The sequence below is a fragment of the Anser brachyrhynchus genome (assembly GCF_964034855.1).
Source record: "Anser brachyrhynchus genome assembly, chromosome: 25".
Classification (NCBI taxonomy): domain Eukaryota; kingdom Metazoa; phylum Chordata; class Aves; order Anseriformes; family Anatidae; genus Anser; species Anser brachyrhynchus.
In genome coordinates, this window is record NC_137718.1 from 2,738,582 (window position 1) to 2,757,145 (window position 18,564).

The window sequence follows — 18,564 nt, forward strand, 5'->3', positions numbered from 1 at the left end:
CCAGCCCTCTCCCCGGGTACTTGTGGTATCCTGGAGCTGGCCAGGGCACCCTCCGGTGGTCAATCCGGCTTGACTATTAGCCAGAAGCCATTAGCATCTAATGGGAAAAGCCTCAGGAACACGGCCTCAATAAACGTTGACATATTTGAGGTCAATATAATCCTTAGGAAAATTTGCCCAGGTAATTAAAGCCAGACAAGGAGCTGCCTGTCCCAGAAATATTTACCAAGTTCTACCAAAGGCTGTAAAATCAAGACGGGGAGTTTTATAAGCGATTTATACGGGGTTACTTCGCTGCGTCTGGTGCTGGATGCCGCCGTCCTGCTCATCCGATGCCGCAGCTCCATGCAGGAGCTCATCACGAGCCAGCAGCGGACGGACAGCCCTGGTCCGGGGCAGAACTGGGGTGGAAAGAAGCTGCTGAAGCCAGGGCGGCGCAGAGCAGCCCGGTGGCACAAGGAGGATGGGGTACGGCGTGTGTGGGCAGCTGGGGCTGGGGTGGGAGGCGAGGGACAGCACAGCCTGAGCACAGAGCCCTGCGGCCACGGCAGGGGCTGAGCAGCACCGGCAGAGCGTGGCTCGTCCCTGCTGCGGCAGGGGGTGTGCCAGGACAGTGTTTTTTTTTTCTTTTTTGGGGGGTTTGCACACCCGGAGCCCCCGGGGGATCCCTGTGCCTGGGTGCAGCAGGGGGTGCAGACAGCGAGCTCCGCTGTGGGGTTTGCCTCCAGCCTGCAGCCGCTGTCCCTGGGTGCTTGTGCTCGACACATGACGTTGGCCACACCGCAGCATTTGCTGTTTTTGTGTTTTCTTTCCCCCTTTCTTTCCCCTGTTTGTCCCAGCCCCGGTTGGTTTCCGCAAAAGCCGCGTTCTGCCTGGGCAAGGGCGGCCAAAAAGCGGATCCCAAGGCGGCGCGGCGACAGCTTCCGAGGGGCTGCTGCCAGCTCAGGGGCGGTCTCACGGCCTCCCTGCCCCGCTCCCACCCCGGGACACCCCCTGAGGCGAGGAGCAGGCTGCGGGAAGAGCTTTTATTGTTGGAATTAGAACAGGAGCACAACACGGCTGGGTGGGAGGGGGTGACTGTGGGGCGAGGAGCAGGGTCTGTTGCAGCTCCTGCCGCAACGCGGCCGCCCGCTTCCCGATTTCTGCGCGTCTTCATGTGGAGAAAAGGGAAGCTGGCCCTCAGAAAGGGGAAATAATTCTGTTTTGCAAGACACGGAAACCAGCGCGGCCTGGCCCCAGCAGGCCCGCAGGCCGGCCCGCTGTCAGCGAGAACCGTTGCCATGGCGACGCCGCCCCGCCCGGCCCGCGCCCCCCTCCCGCCCTCACTAAACATGGCCGCCGCGCCTCCCTCCGCTCCCCGCGCGCCTGCGCGCAGCCGGCGGGAGGGGGCAACAGTGCGCGGGCGCTGACCAATAGCCGCCGTCTCCTCCCCGGCCGAGTGGGCGGGGCGAGGCGGGCGGGGGGGTGTAACGACCAATGGGCGCTCGGCGGAGGGCGTGGCCGAGGGGTCGAGGGCGTGGCTCGCGCGGAGGGCGGCACTTGGGCGGAGGGCGGGGCAGGGGCCGGAGCCGGGCGCCCCCCGCTGCCGCCGCCGCCGCCTCCGCCACCGCCCGCGGCTCCGCGGCTCCCGCTGCCGCCGCCCGTCCGGCCCGGCCCGGCCCGGCCCGGCCCGGGGCAGCGCCCCCTTCCCCGGCCGCTTTCCCCGCAGGGCCTGAGGCCCGGAGCCGCCCCCGCGCCGCGCTCATGTCGGCTCCGCTGAAGAAGGGCCCCGGGGGGCTGATCGGGCTGATGAAGGACGCCTTCCAGCCGCACCACCACCACCTCGGCCCCCACCAGCCCGGCGCCGTGGACAAGAAGATGGTGGAGAAGTGCTGGAAGCTCATGGACAAGGTGGGGCCGGGGATGGGGCTGGGGGGGGGCTGGGGAGGGTTTGGGAGGGGGCTTGGGGGGGTTTGGGGGGTATTTTGGGGAGGGTTTGGGGGGGGTATGGGGGATTGGGGGGTGTTTAGGGGGAGAATTTGGGGGGTATTTTGGGGATGGGGGGGGGGAATGGGGTCCCTGGGGCCGTGGGCAGCAATGGTGGGGGGATTGGGGAGGTTTTGGGGTGTGGGGGGGTGGGTTTTTGGGGTGATGGGGTAAAGAGGAAGCAGGTTTTGGGGTCGTGGGGGGAAGGAAGGGAGAGGTTTTAGGGCCGGGTCTGGAGGGAGCAGGGAGGTTTTGGGGGGGGGGGGAGGGGGGAGGTTTGGGGGTGGTGGTTAAGGAGGGTTTTTTTTTTTGGGGGGGGGGGGAGGAGGGAGGTGATTTGGGGTGGGGGGGTCACCCTATGATGATCCTATGGGCAGAGGCTGGCTGTCGGCCAGCCCTGGGGGGCTGCAGGTGAATTTTGGGGTGCCCCGGGGGGTCTCGGCCTGTGCTGGGTGGGCAGGCTGGGAGCCTGCTTTGGGGCAGCGCAGAGCTTTGTCCCCTGAGCCCCCAGGGACGTGTGGCTGGGGCCGGGCTCAGCACAGCTCCTGCTCCTTAATAAACCCCAAAAGTCTCGGTGGAAGCCCCCTGGTGTAGCCGTGCGAGGAGAAGGAGCCGTGGAGCTGGGGGCCATCTGCCTGCCCTCCCCTCCCCTCCTCCGCTTTAAAATGCCAGGAAATGGCTGTTCCGGGGGCAGGACGGTGAAACTCGGGGCCTGGTGGTGGGGAGAGATGGCCCTTGGCTTAGTGGCCTGGTGAAGGGTTTTGTTTTAGGAAATCCCGGCGAGCGGTTGGTTTGTCCGGGTCCCGACGTTATTTATGGAATGACCCGGTGATATGAGCAGAGGTATCCAGAAAGGAGCAGAAATTTAAAAGCCTTCTGACGTGTTTTCCCTAGGATTTTGCCTGATCTTCCAGTGCTGTCACTGCTCAGCCCCGAGATCCGAGGCTGGGCTTGATGTGCCGGGGAGCGCGGTGCGGTTTGTGATGCTGGGCTGGGGGCAGCACGGCCCCTAAGGGCTTAGCCCAAAAGCGACGCCCGAGTTGCAGGCGGTCCCTGGGGAGCGTCGCCTCCCCTCCTTCCCCTCTGGGAGCACGGCAAGCAGGGCTGGTGGGCATTCCTCATCCCGTTACCCCCCAGGCTCAGGCATCTCAACTTTTTCTCTCTTTTCCCCGCATTGTTTATGCACGCAGCGTCTGAACCTCCTGCAGCAAACGCTGAGGAAGGCAGCGTAGGTTTTCCTTCAAGATGTTTCTTCGAGACGTATTAAATTACGTCCGTGCCAAGAAATCACTTTGTGTTGGCTGGCTCAACAAAAGGCATGGCTTGTAGTTGCGCCCTGCCGTGCTCGTGATGAGCTTTGGTCACCTTTCGCAGGGAGAGGTGGGGACAAAGCACGAGGTGTTTTGGGAAGCGCCGGTGGCTGCCCCTTATACGCACGGAGGGCAAGCAGGGGTGCTAACGTGGGACGGGTGGCTTGGAGATGAGCTCAGGAACGCGCCTGTCTTGGAAACGAACTCCCAGATGCAACTTGTAGGAACGCAGATCTTTGTTCTTGCGTGGACGTGATGGATGTGGATGTCAACCCCTATTTGACTCCGTCAGCTGGGCCGTCCGGAGCAGACGGCCTGCAGAAAGCTCTGATTCCCTTGGCGTGGTTGGGGGATGCATTCACATCGCGTCTGCGTAGCCGGGCCTTGGCTGTCCGCCCTCTGCACCATGAAATCACCAGCAGAAAAGCCGAGCCAGGGCTACCGTTGTGTCTGCCACGGGTCAAAGTAACCTCATCCGAACGTGCGCACGCTTCCCGGCTCTGCTCCTCTGACAGGTCCAGCTCTAGGCTTAATCCTTCCCGTCCTAGAGAGGTTGTCCAGTGTGATTTGTACGGGAGGAAAGGTGTGACTGTGAGAAGCCCCCCTGATTTCGGTTAATTTTAGTTGTATTATGCACGCTTAGAACACGTCTGGATCCGAAATCCGTTTAATAGCGGAGCAAATTGCCAGGCTTCTAGACAGTGGTTGTGGAAGTAGCGATGAGAAAGGATAAATGAGTGGAAGCAGCCGGAATTGGGCTAGCTTTCTGGGCCAATTAAATGAAATTACAGGTGCAAACTGAAAAAACAACAAACAAACAATAACCAAGTGTGTGTGTTTGACGGGTGATGCATGCCTCGCAGACCCGCGTGCCGTATCTGTGTGCGTACGGTGCGTTCGCGACCTGGTTCGTTAGTCTGCGCAATTAGCCCGTGTTGTCAAAGCGCTCGTGCCTCTCCGCTTTAGGATGTGCCTGCTGAATTTCCCATGCGAGCTGATTCTCGCGCAGATCCTCCTCAGGATCTTCTCCTTAAGCTGCCTGACGCATTCCTGTCCTTCGGCCCCCCGAAGCTCAGCTTTTTGGTGGTGCCGAGCGCCGCTCTTGCCGTGGCGCGTGGTAGGGTAGTGCAGGTAGCCCTCCCTCACTGCAGGAGGCTGCTCACCTTCCTCTCAGCTGGGTGGAGGTGATGGATTTAGCTCTGACACGGCAGTCCAGATGTTTTCTGAGCCGGCGAACTCGCAGCGGAGAGCGGCACTCGCTTCCTTCTGGGCTGGAACCTGGTAGCGCACGGCTTGGTTCAGCTGCTCTTGGTTTGCTTTTATCGTGCTCGCTCATCTTATCGCTGTCTTCAGCAAATAAAGCGGTGCCTGGTGTCAGAAAACTGGTGGTGTATCGGCTGTTGAAACCAATTTGTGTTTTTTTTTTAAGGGAAGGGCTGAAGCTGTGAATCAGTTCTTGCAAACGGGATCCGGGCGGCGGGCGCTGCAGGCCGCCGGAGCTCGGGGTGGTGTTTGAGGCAGGGGTGGTGGTCACGAAACGCCCAGGGTGAGGTACGGGGGGTGTCAGGGGCTGGTGGAGCGTGTGTAGGGAGACGTGGAGGAGGAAGAGGAGCTGATAGGGAGCTGAGCCTCTCTGAGCACAGCCTGGTGTTGCTCCGTTTCTGGGACGGATGCAGGCAAGTGCCACTGTAGGTCACTTGGGCTGCGGCAGAAGGAGGTGAAACACAAGTTCAGCAGGAGATGGGGAAGTTTGGGCGGCTTCCCTTCCCCTGGCGGCTCGAGATGAGATGGGATTTCCAGAGAACTTGGTTATTGAGCTGTTCAGGGAAGAAATGTAGCTTGTCCGAACTGTGGGGAAAATGGGGACAATAACGAACCGAAGCTGATTTTATTATTTTCTCTTCTTCACTTTGAAAAATGAAAAACTGTTGAAGTCAAGTTTAGGATTCTTGCCAGGTCTCCTTCTTAGAGTCTTCTTGCTAAACTTGAGGAGCTTTGGAAGCACTTTTGGTGTCTCTGAAAACCCCAAAGCCTCCGTAGAAGCCTTGCTCCTGAGAGCACGAAGCAGAACCCAGGGCAACTTGGATGAGCTGAGACAGCTTAAAACCACGGGTTGCTTGTGCTTGCTGCCGTCACACCTAACGAAACATGTGCTGCTTGCTCTATTTCCTTCCCCATTGCTGCTCCTGGGGCTGGGGACATCTCCTTGGGCACTATCACCCTGCTGCCAGCCCCTGGAGGGACGCACACAAGGCCCCGGGGCCGCTGCCGCTGGGGGAACAAGCGGCCGGGCTCACGAGGCAGCGGTTCCTGTGAAGTAGCTCTGTTTAAACCCTTATCTGAGCTGGTTTGGGGCGACTTGGTAAATCGAGAAGCTTGTTTGATAATAAAATCAAAGCTGCTCTGGCCCTGCTGCGAGCTATTTTAGGTATCCTTGCAAGTCACGGCTTGTGAAACGTTCGGTCGAGGCTTTGAGTGGCTTGCAGGACGTGCTTCTGCTGCGAGGAAACCTCGGATTGCTCCCGAGGTTGGGCCCGTCGCTGACTTTCGGGGTCTGCCTCCGCAGCTGGGGGCTTGGGGGCAGCAGCCAACCCCATTTCTGTCACGGAGCCCGGGAGCAGGACTTGCACGCTTGTTTTATGTGGCTTCCTCGTACCGCCTGTTTCGAAGCCTTTAAACCCACCGGGCAGTAAACGGCCTCGGTGGGAGAAGTGATTTCGCCCTCCAGCACGCAGCGCGGCTGGGTCTGAGGGGCGCGGTTGGGATCTGTCTGCCCTGTGCAGGGGAACTGGCTTCGTGCAGGGGACAGACGTGTTCATGTGGTCGGCTCTACAGTGTTCACAGGCTCCGAGGAAGCAGCGATCGAGGCACCAAAATCCATCGGATAAGTCATGGCGTGACCACCCGTCTCCTGGTCGGGACTTCGAACGCACGTCCGCCTCCTCCAAGGGCAGGGGCTCGTTGGTAGATGTGCTTCCGTCTATTTTTGGGGAGGCTTCTTCAGCAAGGACTTTCCTAAAGGGCAGGCAGATTTTCTGCTTGATTTTTTAGCAGCCCGGTGCCCTTCCCTTCTCCCCCAGCTCTCAATACGGGCACTGCTTGGAGTCAGCCACCACTTAACCCCACGAGGTTGCTTTTTGCATGTACCCCGAGTGACAGAGTGAAATGCTGAAGTTCTCTTTTTGGAATAAATTACTTCACTTTCCAACGCCCCTTGGGTTTTTAAGGGAAGTGGGCATTTAAGCGTGCCTTGTAGGGAACCAGCTGACTGCTCCTGCAGGCCTCGCAGGACTTGGTGGCCATGGCGCGCTGCGCAAGGACCGCCTTGTTCGATACCCGCGATGCCCTTGTGCCTGCAAGCCTCATTAGTTGAGACCTCGTTTGTGTGCTTTGGTATTAAGCTGCCAGATAACATGAACCTGAGGGAGCAATATGGGTATTTTGTACTGGCCTTCCTCTCGAGCCTGATGGAGATGGCAGAAGAGTTTCAGTACTTCTTACAACCGACGGTGCACCAGTGATGTTATTAACTGCCGTTGTGCCATCATTTCTCCCTGTCTTTTGTGGTAGGTAATAGAAAATTTTGGCAATGCAGGATGGTGAAGAGGCTTCTTCTACCCTCCCCAATCAGAAACTTATTATCCTGAGCTGTTGGTGTGTCCATTAAGGACCTGTGCTAAGTTCGGCTTGGATCTCGATTTGCTTGTGAGGTCTGAACAGCAGTATTCTCCTTGTTACTTACACCTGAAGTGCAGGATGCAGAAGTGCCTAAAAATGCAGTTATTCTGTCAGTCAACCTAAAAATTCTCTTTAGATGGCAAAACTCTGGGCTGACGTATTCAGGTTCTTTGAGAATGTGATCTGACTGCGTTAAAAAAGGAGAACTTGGGGCTGGGAAGGAAGAGGAGTTAGATATTTAGCTGTGGGCCAAGCAGCAGACAGGGTATGGTCATCTAATGGCCCTTTAACCTAATTATTCGTACCAGAAGAGCTGTGAATATGCTGTGCTTTTTTAAAAAAAGGCACAAATTACTATGAAGAATTCCGTTTTTCTATGAGACTTGTCTACTTGAAGTTGTTGGCTTGTCTACTTGAAGCCAGGCTGATGCGTAAGTGGGAATAGAAATCCTCATGAGCTAAATTTTTACCAAGCTTTCCCCTACATCACGTCCATCGTGCTACAGCTTCCTTCTCATTCTTGCACAGAAGATTTCCTTTGCCTTCATCCTTCCTTGATGGCCATAATTATCCCTGAAAAGCTGCTGTTCCCCATAGTCCTTGCACTATTGAAGGGCAAGGAGAGGAGATTCCTCGAGCGCTGCTGCCTTCAAGAAACTTTTGGCGTGCTGCTCTACCTGTAGCAGTGGGACCTCGCTGTGTGGGTGTGTTCCTCCTGAAATAAGGGTCAGGGTGAGAGGTTGCTTTGGTAGCCAAAGTTAGGGCAGCTGGCGAGGTGAAATTCGGCCTGTGGACGTGCTCAGAGCCCGTGGCAGCAAGTCATAGGCACGCCGGTGGTCAGCTACGTCCTTGCCACTGCAAACCCAATATACTGAATCTTCTTGAATTTGTTTTTTAAGATGAATGTGGGGTGAAAAGCAACCTCATAAAACATAGCCATCTGTCTGCTGGGGGTTTTGCTCTGTGGATATGATGGTGGCTGGGTTCCCTGCCTGGACTCGAGCACCAAACGCGGCTTGTTGGGAGCGAAGGTTTCGGTGTATTGCGTTCGTCAGTAACCCTGAGCTGTCTTTAAGTGACTGATCACTGCTTGATTTTTTTTTAAGTATTAAAAATGAGTGTTCTCCATTAACCGTAGGTGGTGCGTTTGTGCCAGAACCCGAAGCTGGCGCTGAAGAACAGCCCGCCCTACATCCTCGACCTGCTGCCTGATACCTACCAGCACCTCCGGACCATCCTGTCGCGCTACGAGGGGAAGATGGAGACCTTGGGAGAAAACGAGTATTTCCGGGTGTTCATGGAGAACCTGATGAAGAAAACCAAGCAGACCATCAGCCTCTTCAAGGAAGGGAAGGAGCGGATGTACGAGGAGAACTCTCAACCTAGGTAACGGGGAAATGGTTTCAAATACCCGTGATGTGAATTTGCTTTAGGGAGCAAGGGCTTGAACAGATGTGTGCAGGATGGCATGTTGTCTGCACGTCAGAGCAGGCTTGGCATAAATTTAAGGCTAAGTGTGGAGTCTTAAGTAAAATATACGTAACTGCATTGGAATCAGAGTGCAGAGTAAGCGTTCAGAGCCTGCGTAGCCTTAGCTGTTGTCTGGTTCAGGTGTGCTCCGTTGATAAATAAAATAAATAAAGCACAATATAAATAAGCACAATAAAGTGTGCTGTGGAAAGGTTTTGCACTGCTGTGGAAAGGTTTTGCACTCCTTTGCCTTCTCCCATAGGGAATACCTTATAAGAGAGGATGATAAGGTTCAGAATAACCTTTGTGGCCATTTTAGGAAACAGAAGAATATTTTATGTTATATGTAGCAAAGGAATCATCTTTAGGCTTTGTTGGAATTTTTCCTTTTTCTAGAAACTGTTTCCAAGGGAGGGGGAGGAAGTAAAATAACCTCAATTTGTGCGAATAAGGCATTGTACTAAAACCCCTAAACCTTCATACATTGAAAACTTGCTATTTAAGGTAGATCAGGGCGCGAGCAGTCTTGTGAATGTGTTTTTTTTGTTGTTGTTCAGAAGTCATATCTTAAAGGCGAAATGCTTACTGAAAAGGACAGGTGGAGAAGGAGACTGCAACTGTATTTGGAAATAAGCTTTGCTTGATTCAAAATAGCGTGAATTGGATGAGCACTACACTGTACTTGAAAAGCTGGCGCTTCCCTTCCTTTAAGTTTAAGGAAAGGCAAGCTCGGGTGGCTTAGGAGAAGGGTAAGGCTCTGGGAAACGCCGATCCAACGTGTTTGTCTAACTGTTGGCAGCCGGGTGTAATGGACAGAGATACAAAGCATGCGCTTGTAATTTTAAACTCATTTCAGGATTTTGCAGTAGGCATCGAATTAAAAAACAGTAGAAGAAAGTGAAAACAACCCAGTAGCTGAGCATAATTGCCCTGGGGAGAATATGTGGTTAACGCCCTGGCAACTACTTGCTTGAATTATTTCGGGGGGGAAGAAAAAAGAAGTGCTGGCACATGTTTCTGGTATAGCATTGAACTCCCTGTAGCTTGTTCTATAATGCTGAACTCCAACAGCCTGCGATAGTGGGTATGGAAGTCATTGTTAATGCTGCCTTGTTTCTCACTGCCACTGTTCAAGAACGAATCAAGAAATATATATATATATAAATATAAATATATATATCTGCATTGTTGCTTAGCGTCGCTTTGTGAGATTAGACTTCCTCTTAGTTTGTTTGAGGCAGGGTTTGGGAGTGTAAATACAGCACTTCGTGCGGTATCTTTGTTTCTTTTAAAAGAAGTTTAGTTCTCTGTATGAGGCCTTCAGGAACTAGGTTTGGCGTAATGTGCAGACCCAAGAGTTAGATGTGTGGGGCGGGTGTTTCTTTTTCCCCTTTTGGGGAGAATGTGGTTTCTGTAGACACAACTGGCTCCTCACGCATTTCTTGCAAGTTTGGGTGAGTTTGGGGGCGATGGTGCTAGGTGGAATTCTCATCGAGTATTATAGAAGATCACATGGGTGTAACAAGTATGGGGGAAGACTTCATTAACCTGCTATGTTTTGGGGATGAGGCAATATTTAGTGGAAAATTGTGGAGGGGTTTTGTGCCTTCGCTCAGGTCCAAGTGAGCTACAGTATGAAAAGCACTTTTTACTGTGAATGAATTGATTAAACCAATTAAAATTGATCTCTGCGTCTTCTGCTGGAACTGGTCATTCTATGGGATTGTCCTTTGAGATAGTGACAGCACAGATTGTCACTGAAGGCAATAATTTTACAGTGCAACAGGTTGTTCCTGAAATAGTTTAAGGAGCATTTATCACTCATGATTTCTACATTGCTCCCGTATAATACAGGTGATGTTATTTTCTGGAACGTTGACTATTGCCTCCAGAAATAGGCTAAGAGGGTATATGAAACCCTTGCCTGTGAGCTTTGTTCTGGTTAGCTGTGTGTGTGTTGTGATCATAAACAAGGAACATCTGATGAGCAAATGGTAGATAGCCGTGTCAGTAAGTTCAACATCTCACCTCGTCTCCCTTGTTATTTCAGAGCGGAGCAAGGAGCAATATTTCCGGAGAGTTAAATCACCCTGGAAAAACTCCTTATTCAGTTTGCAGTCAAACTGAGTGAAAAGAGGAGGGTGGGGATCCAAATCAATAAGCTTAAAGAGGATTCCAGTAGAGGATGCTTGCTGACAGGGGTGACGGGGCTTTGGAGAATTTCTAATTGTACTGTTTATGAATAAACAGCTTACCAGGGAAGCAACTGTGGTGAGACTTATAAACGTAAGCGTGAAATCAGAATCACATCCCAGCTAGTCTTGTTCCATCTTCCTTTGCTTTTCGCTCAGCCCAGGAATTAGCAGTTACTGTTTTGGCACCAAGGGCGAGACGCCCCGTTCCCGGTGCTGGTAATGACTATGGTAACTTTCTCAATTCTCTAATTTTGTTGTAGAAAAGGAAGAGGTTAGGGTAGGCTGTGCGTATGAATCATATGCTGATTCAAGAGAGACCTCTGCACCAAGGATGACACTTCTGCTTCAGCTGGGAATCCGATAATTACAGCACGTCCAGCATCAGGCTGCTTGCTTGTGTGGGCTTTTGGCACCTGATGACTTGAGATGCTACTTGTTTCTTTCTTCGTAAACTTAGTTAAAAGAAATTTTGCTATAAATGCACCTTTAGATTTAAAATGTTTATAAAGAAGTGAATAAGCTTGACAGATTTTCTCACCTTGTTAGGAGTTGAAGGAAAACTTTTTTTTGCTTTGTAAGAATGAATGAGTTCAAATATCCAAAGCGTGGGAGAAACTTTCTGGAAGATTGTCAGCAGCCTGTAGAGCAAACAAATATAACTTGAATCTGGTATTCATTGGAAATATACTCATGGCAGCGTGTGTGCGCTTATGTATATATAAAAAATCTGTTTTGCTCTTGATCTTATGCAAGCTTACTGCTAATGTTAGTCTGCAGTGTTTTGAAAACATGCCTTTAAAAATCTAATTTGGTGTACTGAATAATCGTTTTTTTCTTGACTTTCTGACATTTTTCCCGTTGTCCTTGAAGTTTCTTTCTTCCTGTCTTCCAGATTTAGCATTCAGTTTGTTTCCTGTTGTGTGTGCTGTTGTTTTCCTCCCCCAAAGGTCTCTTGCTGTAAAGAAAAGTCACTATTTTGATGTTTGCATAACTAGTGTGCAAGCTATGCAGGTGTTTGCTGCTAGCAAACACACCAGCAATTAAAAATGATTGAAGTCTCCTTAGATTGTAGGATCAGGTTTGTCCCGATCTCTTGAGCATCAAGCTTTTATTTTTATTATTTTTAAATCTCTGTGTGCATTTCCTCTTAAACTTCTCAGCGATTCTCCAGCATGCACCTCCGTGGTGGACGAAGGCAGAACTGGAGCACGGCTGCAGAGCACCATGTCCCGTAGCTGCTTGTGCTGCCCTAAGAGCTTGTAATAGCTGCAAGATGTGTGTCAGTGTCGAGTGTTTCGGTACACTGTGTTGTGTGTGTTCAGGGTAGGCTGTGTGGGAGCGTAATATGGATGCTGTTTGGTGTTTGCTTAAGGCAGGCTTAGTTTAAAACCCAGAAGTACAAATAAGATTGCGTTTGCGTATTGAAAGTTTAAGGGTGTATTTGCAAGGAGCAGAACAGAAGGCTGGATGTACGACCCTCTGATGTTGAAACTAGAGCAGAGAAGCAGGGGTGCTGAGAGCAGGGCTAGGAGAGGCTCGTGCGAACGCTCGCGGATGTGGGTGAGTCTTTGTTCCTTCAATTTGAGTCTCGTTGCAATCATAGGGCTGTTAGAAGTGAATTCAGCTCTCCTGTGTAATACCTTAACTGTCACTGTGCTGAAAGCGTCCTCCTGTTGTGGCTAACATCACAGTTAGCACGACTTCCAACGCCGTCAGCACTCGATGGCTTGCTTTCTTTTCCTGGGACTGTAACGGCCGCGCTGGCTCTGTAGCAGTGCGGTTTTGATGTGCAGGCCTTCACCTGAAATTGCTATGAGCTTGCACAAACTCACACTGCAGTTTTGGTGAAGGGAACCTGCCTGCTTATTGTATCAGGAGAGCTTTGCAGATGCTATTCAAATTCTGCTTTAGCTCACTTGCATTTCTATTTAAAAATTAACACTGTTGAGGGTGCTTCTAAAGCCATGCATGCGTTTCCTGACTAATTAAGTACATGTGGTAACTTCTGGTTTCTGTTTATAGACCGAGTAGGCAAGCAGATATGATTCAACTTGGTGACTTCCGAGTAGAGCTTTTGTTTGGTGGGGGTACTGTGTTATTCTTCCGAGCACTGACGGTTTGGGAGCTTGTTTTGGTTGCCCTTGCTGATGGCGGTGTGCGCTCTAAAAACCAGACTGTAGATTTGGGCATCTGGTAGGCCATCTGCAGGGCTTGGTATTGGAAGCAAGTGGTATTTCAAGAGTTAAGCATTCTTAATATTCTGTCGTATATTTGCAATGAGCCAAAGGTAAGTCATTCAGTAAATAGCAGGTTTTCTCGAGGAGCACAAACATTTCGGAAACCGTTGGCTCGTATTCTTTACTGCTGCCTAATGCAGGAGGCATATAAGACTTGTCACTTTAAAATAAATAAAATGCCACCCAGAGGTGACGTTTGTAGCCTGTGTAGCTGGAGCAGTGCAATAAAAGGAATTCTGTAGAGGACAGTTAACAGGTCTGTATCCAAAGGAGAAAGGTGCCCAAGCTTAGCTCTGAGTAGCTTGCTGGGCTGCCTACAGTGGTAAATGTGACTTCTGTGACCCTGTAAATACCGTGAATTTCCTGAGTTTACTTTTTAAATAATGGTAGCAAAAACTGGTCGAACATGTGTATCTTTTTTCCTGCAGTGTGATGGTTCCATTGACTGACAGTGCTGTGGCACTACTCTGACCATGCTGAACTTGCCTAAACTCTTGATTGCAGTTTAATTTAGAGACTCGGTGGTTGTCCTTTTTTTGTGTCTGCTACAGAAAGCTGTTATTTCTCCAGATCTCTTACTTGCAGAGAAGAGCTGCCATTTGTCAGTTTGCCCCCCTACATAAATTACTCATAGCAGCAGCTTTTTACAAAACTGCAAGATAGATTATTTATACTTCACGCGGCAGGGCAGGGAAATAACTTGCTTTAAGTAGACTGGGAGAGGAATCCTCTGTTCCTTGGGAGAGGATGAATTAGGGGGGAGAACCTCGTTTTCACCACGGAATCAACTATACTGAGGATGTTAACGCAGCCTGTTATGAGGGAAAATTCAGAAGTTATTTTCTAAATAAGGTCAGCCCGTTGCAAATGTTTCCACGTGAGAATGCAGTTATGTAAGCGGGAGGGTGGGGGTAGGTGAAAGGCTGAGAAGAAGTAATTACTCAGGATGTAGACTGGATGTTTAGGAAATAGCACAAGTTATTTTGCTCGTTCAGCTTGCATACTTTGGAAAACAAACTGTTAACAAAATTAATGTATCCGCGGAGGAGAAAATGGGGTTAGGCAGGGAATGTCATAAGCCCTCTCCATGTAACGTGGAAGTGCAGACGGTTTTGGGAAGCTAGTCTGCATTTAGCTGTTGTCTTTCTGACAACAGTCTTAAAAGGATGCTGGCTCAGCAGGATTTCGTATCCTTCTCTAGCTCTAGTATGAAGACTTACTAATTTACACAGGAAAAAGCTACCAATATTTAATGCCTACTGGAAATGACCGTGCATATCCCTGAAGGGGAAGGAAATGCATGAAGAATGACTTGGAAAAAAAATACTGGAATTTAAAGAGAAAAAGTTGGAAAACACTTGCATTATGGCGTGAACTAGGGATGCCCTCTGGGGGAGGTTGGTGCTCTGATTGTGTATTTTGGAGAGCTCACACACACGCACTTCTGCCCAGCGAAAAAGATGTGACAGAATATGAAACTGAAGTTGTGCATGCGAGTCCTCCTTCTGTCACTTCCTTCTAATGCAGCTAGGACTTTTTTATTAACAAAACCCATTAGTGTGAAGTCTGCATCTGCATTTAAATTAGAACATCTTAAAGAAAAGAACAAGCTCCAAAGCTGCCCACAAGAAAGGTTTCCTTGCCAGGCTCCAGCATATGAACACTAACTGCTTATTACCCAAGAAGAAATTCATTATCATTTAAATGTTGTTGGAGAGAGGAATGTAAATTATTTCTCTTTAATTTGGCTTTCAATTGCTGGTTTAGGTGATAATTATGGAACTCAGATAAGATTTAACATAATTGGCTTAAATTCATATTCATTTTAGTTGCCTTTGCATCCAATTGGACCACTATCTTGAAAATCAGTTTATGGACAAAGGTAACCTTCCAGATCACTTCCTTATTGTGCAGTAAACTTTTTATTCCTGTCAGCTTCTTTGCTTTCAGACCTTATAGAATTGTAGAGTTGTACAGAGGGCTAACTCTGCGGACTTGCTTTTGTGGATGAAAGTACAAGTGCATTGTTTAGCTGGTAGTAATTATTTTTTAAAGCGTGGATAGATTTCTCGAAGCTGGCAACAATCTGATTCTGCTTCTTGGCAACTGTGCCGTGTTTCTTGGGTGCCTGGCCTGTGTGCCAAGGGCCAAGATGCCACGTTTTGGGTTTCTGTCGATGGGAAGGGGACGGTAGTCACGGCCCTCAGTGTGTTGTGGTGGGGCCTGGTGCGAGCTGCTGGCAGTGCCTGGTCCCGTCTAGCAGCAGGGTTGGGCTGCCCCCCCCGGTACATGTCACCCACATGCTGGGACAATGTCACTCGCTGCCACCCATGGAGGGGACACCGGGGTTACGAGGGGGGAGCTGGCTGCAGCTCTCGGTTGTCTCCAGGCCAGCGCTGCCGTCTGCTGCGGGCCTGGTGGCTGCAGCTTGGAGAGCAGGCCTGCTCTGGGGTTGGCTGTTTGTACTGGGGTATTTGTGTCATGAAATATCTTGGGTTTGGTGTTTCGACAGGATGTTGGTTGGGGGTGAAATGGTGGAGCTCACAGGCTGCCTCCAAGGAGTCCCAGGCTGCTCTGTGATAACTGAGGCCGGAGACCGAATGCGAAGTATGGAGTCTCCCCTGGGCTGGAGATGAGGGTTTTGTGCCTCCTTCTTCCCTTTGATTGTAGCACATAGCTGCAGAAATATGCACTTTTAACTCCAGTGTGAAGAGCCCAGGTACAGATATATGGCCAGGAAGTCTTGCTGTGTAGCCCCCATAATCAGGTCAGCAGATGACGCTGGTACGTGGGTGCGAGGCTGTCCTTTGTCTTGTCAATCCTCAGGGCGCTTTCAAGACCCCACTAATCAGATGTGTTGAGCTCTTTAAAAACCACTAATCAGGTCAAAGTAAGTATTTTCTTTTAAGTACTTTCTGTAATACATAAATCCAGGAAAACATGGGTGGTTTTTACCCTCCCAATGCTGACAGACATCTAGTTTGTTAAAAATGTCCAAGTAGCATTTGTGCCTGGAGTAAGAAGTGCAGACCCTTTAAAGGCCGGCAGGTTGGTGCTCCTGGGCAGTCTGCTGTAGTGTGGTGGTCACTGCTCCAGATCAATCGCAGCCATGTGTGACTCTGCCAAGGTTTTCTGGTCACTTGCGGCATGCTGTGCGTGACATCTGAAGGTGACCGTCACGCTCTGCTTGCAGAATTTGGTGTATTTAACTGTCTCTGTATGTTGGTTGGCAGGTGTCAGGATTCAGAAGACTGTAAGGAAGCATTTTTCATGTAATAGTTTTTTGACCTGTAAAATCTAGTGCACTGAAAAAGGAATTAGCCTCTAGAATTTCTTGCTGCTTTATAGGTGCAACCGGTTCTGATGGGAAGGAAAGAGAGACTGGAAAGACATACTACATGCAGAGGTGCAGAGACCGCCTTTCAGTAGTCAACTATTGCATTTTTGGCAGTGAATATAAGACTTAATTGTGTTTTAAAAAAAAGGGAGAGTCTTCCCAGCAGCAGCAGCATGGGCTTGGAGCAGATGCTGAGCAGGTGAGGATCTGAGATGGTGTTTGCAGGCTCTCCTGACGAGGCTGTGCTGCCATCGTGCCTCCCGATGCCTCGAGCCGGGTGCTCTTGTGGGGTACATAGGGCTGAGGATACCTCGTCCCACAGCCCCTGTGTTCCTCCTGTCCCTGCTGTGCAAATTCAGGCGGTGAGGAGCCGTTCTGCGAGCAGCGGCCCCGCGCCGCTCTGTGGGGCGGCTTCTGTTGAGCTAGCAATAGTTAAATGGAATTTCATTCGCTTCCTGTCTTGCACGTTTTGTTGAAAGTAGTTCCGTTGTTGCTATTTTTAAAGCTGATTACTGTGCATAGAGGACTCTGAAGCTGTCTGCGTTATAAAAGTCAGCTTGGGATCACCTCAAGCATTTCGACTCGCTGCTGATGTGAGCAGGCTGGAGTTTCGTGTTAACATGAAGAGCACACGGCAAACTTCTTGCTGGTGTGGTTGTAGGATATCAGATCCAGTTGTTCTTTCTGGAGCCAGGTGCAGCCACCTATCTGCTCAAATTGAGGCTAACTGCTAATGTCTGGTGCATAGCTGGTAACATCTGAAGAGCATGTGTTATGTGATAACCTCCTGCCTTTGTGGTTTCTGAAACGTGCATTTTACTTGTTGGGGGCTTGTTAAAAAAGCTGACTTTTTTTGAACTCAAATATGGAAAGTGGTTGCAGGAAAAAATACTGGCTGTTTGCAGAACCCAAAAGCTGAGGGTTTTTTTGTTTGTTTCAAATTATTAAGTACTGGGAGCATATGCTTCCAGTTACCTGTATGGATACTGAGCCTGTCTCCTAAATGTCATCTGGTAACTGTATAATTACACAGTAACCCTAGAAGTGAGAGGGTAGGAAACTTATATTTCCTTACTTCTGATGTCTTGCAGTAGTACTTAGCGAATGGCATTCTGCAATGATGAGCACACGATAGGAGATTAGAAATTCCCTGGCTGTAATTCTGCTTTCCAGCACTGCCTGTCCATGCTTCAGCTGCCTCACCTGTAAAATAAAGTAAATAACCTACTGTTTTTTTTGCCTCTAGGAGACTTAATATGATCTCATATTGAGAAGAATGTCCAGGTCCTGAAGGAAGTTGTATCCATCAATAGGGTTGTTGATGTGGGATTTACAGAGAAGCAAGCATTAATTGCTCTGCTATTGAAATAATTATGGTGTGCTCGCAGCTCGGCGTGGGGTGCCACAGGGGCATAAGGCTGCGGTGCTGCAAGAACTGTTTTGGGTCCTGATTTGTTGGAAAAAACACAAATTTTCAACAATAGCAAGGAATAGTACAGCATTGGGGTGGTTTACCTCAGTCTGAGTAATCGTCTCAATTCCAAGGCAGTCATCTGTCCTTCTTTTACCATATAAATGTAGCATTTCTGAGGAAAGGAAGTGGTGTATCGGCGTTGTCCGAGGTGCATGTGTTAATTCTGTGAAAACAAAAACAATTAGAAAGTGCGTCATCGCTTTTAGAAGCCCTGACTTTGAGTCAATGAGTTAGTGTTAAGTTGTCAGATCCTCCCACATCCTCTCTAATGCTTTTTTTTCCTTAATTTTCCATGAGACTGAATGAGCGTGCTTTGCATTTTTTTAAAAAATGCTCGTAGTCGTTTTTCCACGTACTGAGATTGCATTTCTTGCTGCGAGATGAACTTTGGGTCGTGCCCTTTAAAGCAGCCAAGTTTACATATAGAGAGCCTTCACTTAAGTTTCGGGTAGGATGGTTTTACAGTAACTCAGGTGTCCTGATTTGAGTTTTTTACCCTCTTAGTCTTCATAACTGACTTGTAATTTAACTCTGTGTGCTGCTGTTTGTATGGAATGTGGCATTTGTGTTTTAACCAGGGCAGCTGAGTGATGTTGTTTGTTTCAGGGCCATGGTGGAGGTGTGGCTGTGTTCAAGTCCTAGCTTCCCTTGAAGAATCTTTGCTGACAGCAGCCTATCCCTAGGGGTGCTGAATGTTATTAGTGCAGACCCCGCGTTCACAGGTTTTACCGAAGCCAGCAGGAGCGCAAATACAAAATCAATTTGAAAACCTGGTCTTGAATAAGGAGTGTGCACCGCAACTTCAAAAAAGTGAAGCATTTCGTAGTTGGTTGTCTTGTTGCAGCTCCTCATTCCTTCCGTACAGCGGTGTTTGTAGCATGCTTTCAGTAAAACAGTT

General features: G+C 49.8%; 1 protein-coding gene across 1 annotated transcript in view; it reads left to right on the plus strand.

Annotated features, from left to right (window-relative positions):
- The first annotated feature begins 1,575 nt into the window (after positions 1–1,575).
- The window catches only part of CBL (Cbl proto-oncogene), a 39,988-nt gene continuing 22,999 nt past the window's right edge, over positions 1,576–18,564 (plus strand). The window contains exons 1-2 of the mRNA XM_080567914.1: positions 1,576–1,890; positions 8,092–8,339. Of these exons, the coding sequence (XP_080424040.1) occupies positions 1,744–1,890; positions 8,092–8,339 (395 nt within the window). The 5' untranslated portion in view covers positions 1,576–1,743. The remainder of the gene's footprint in view (positions 1,891–8,091; positions 8,340–18,564) is intronic.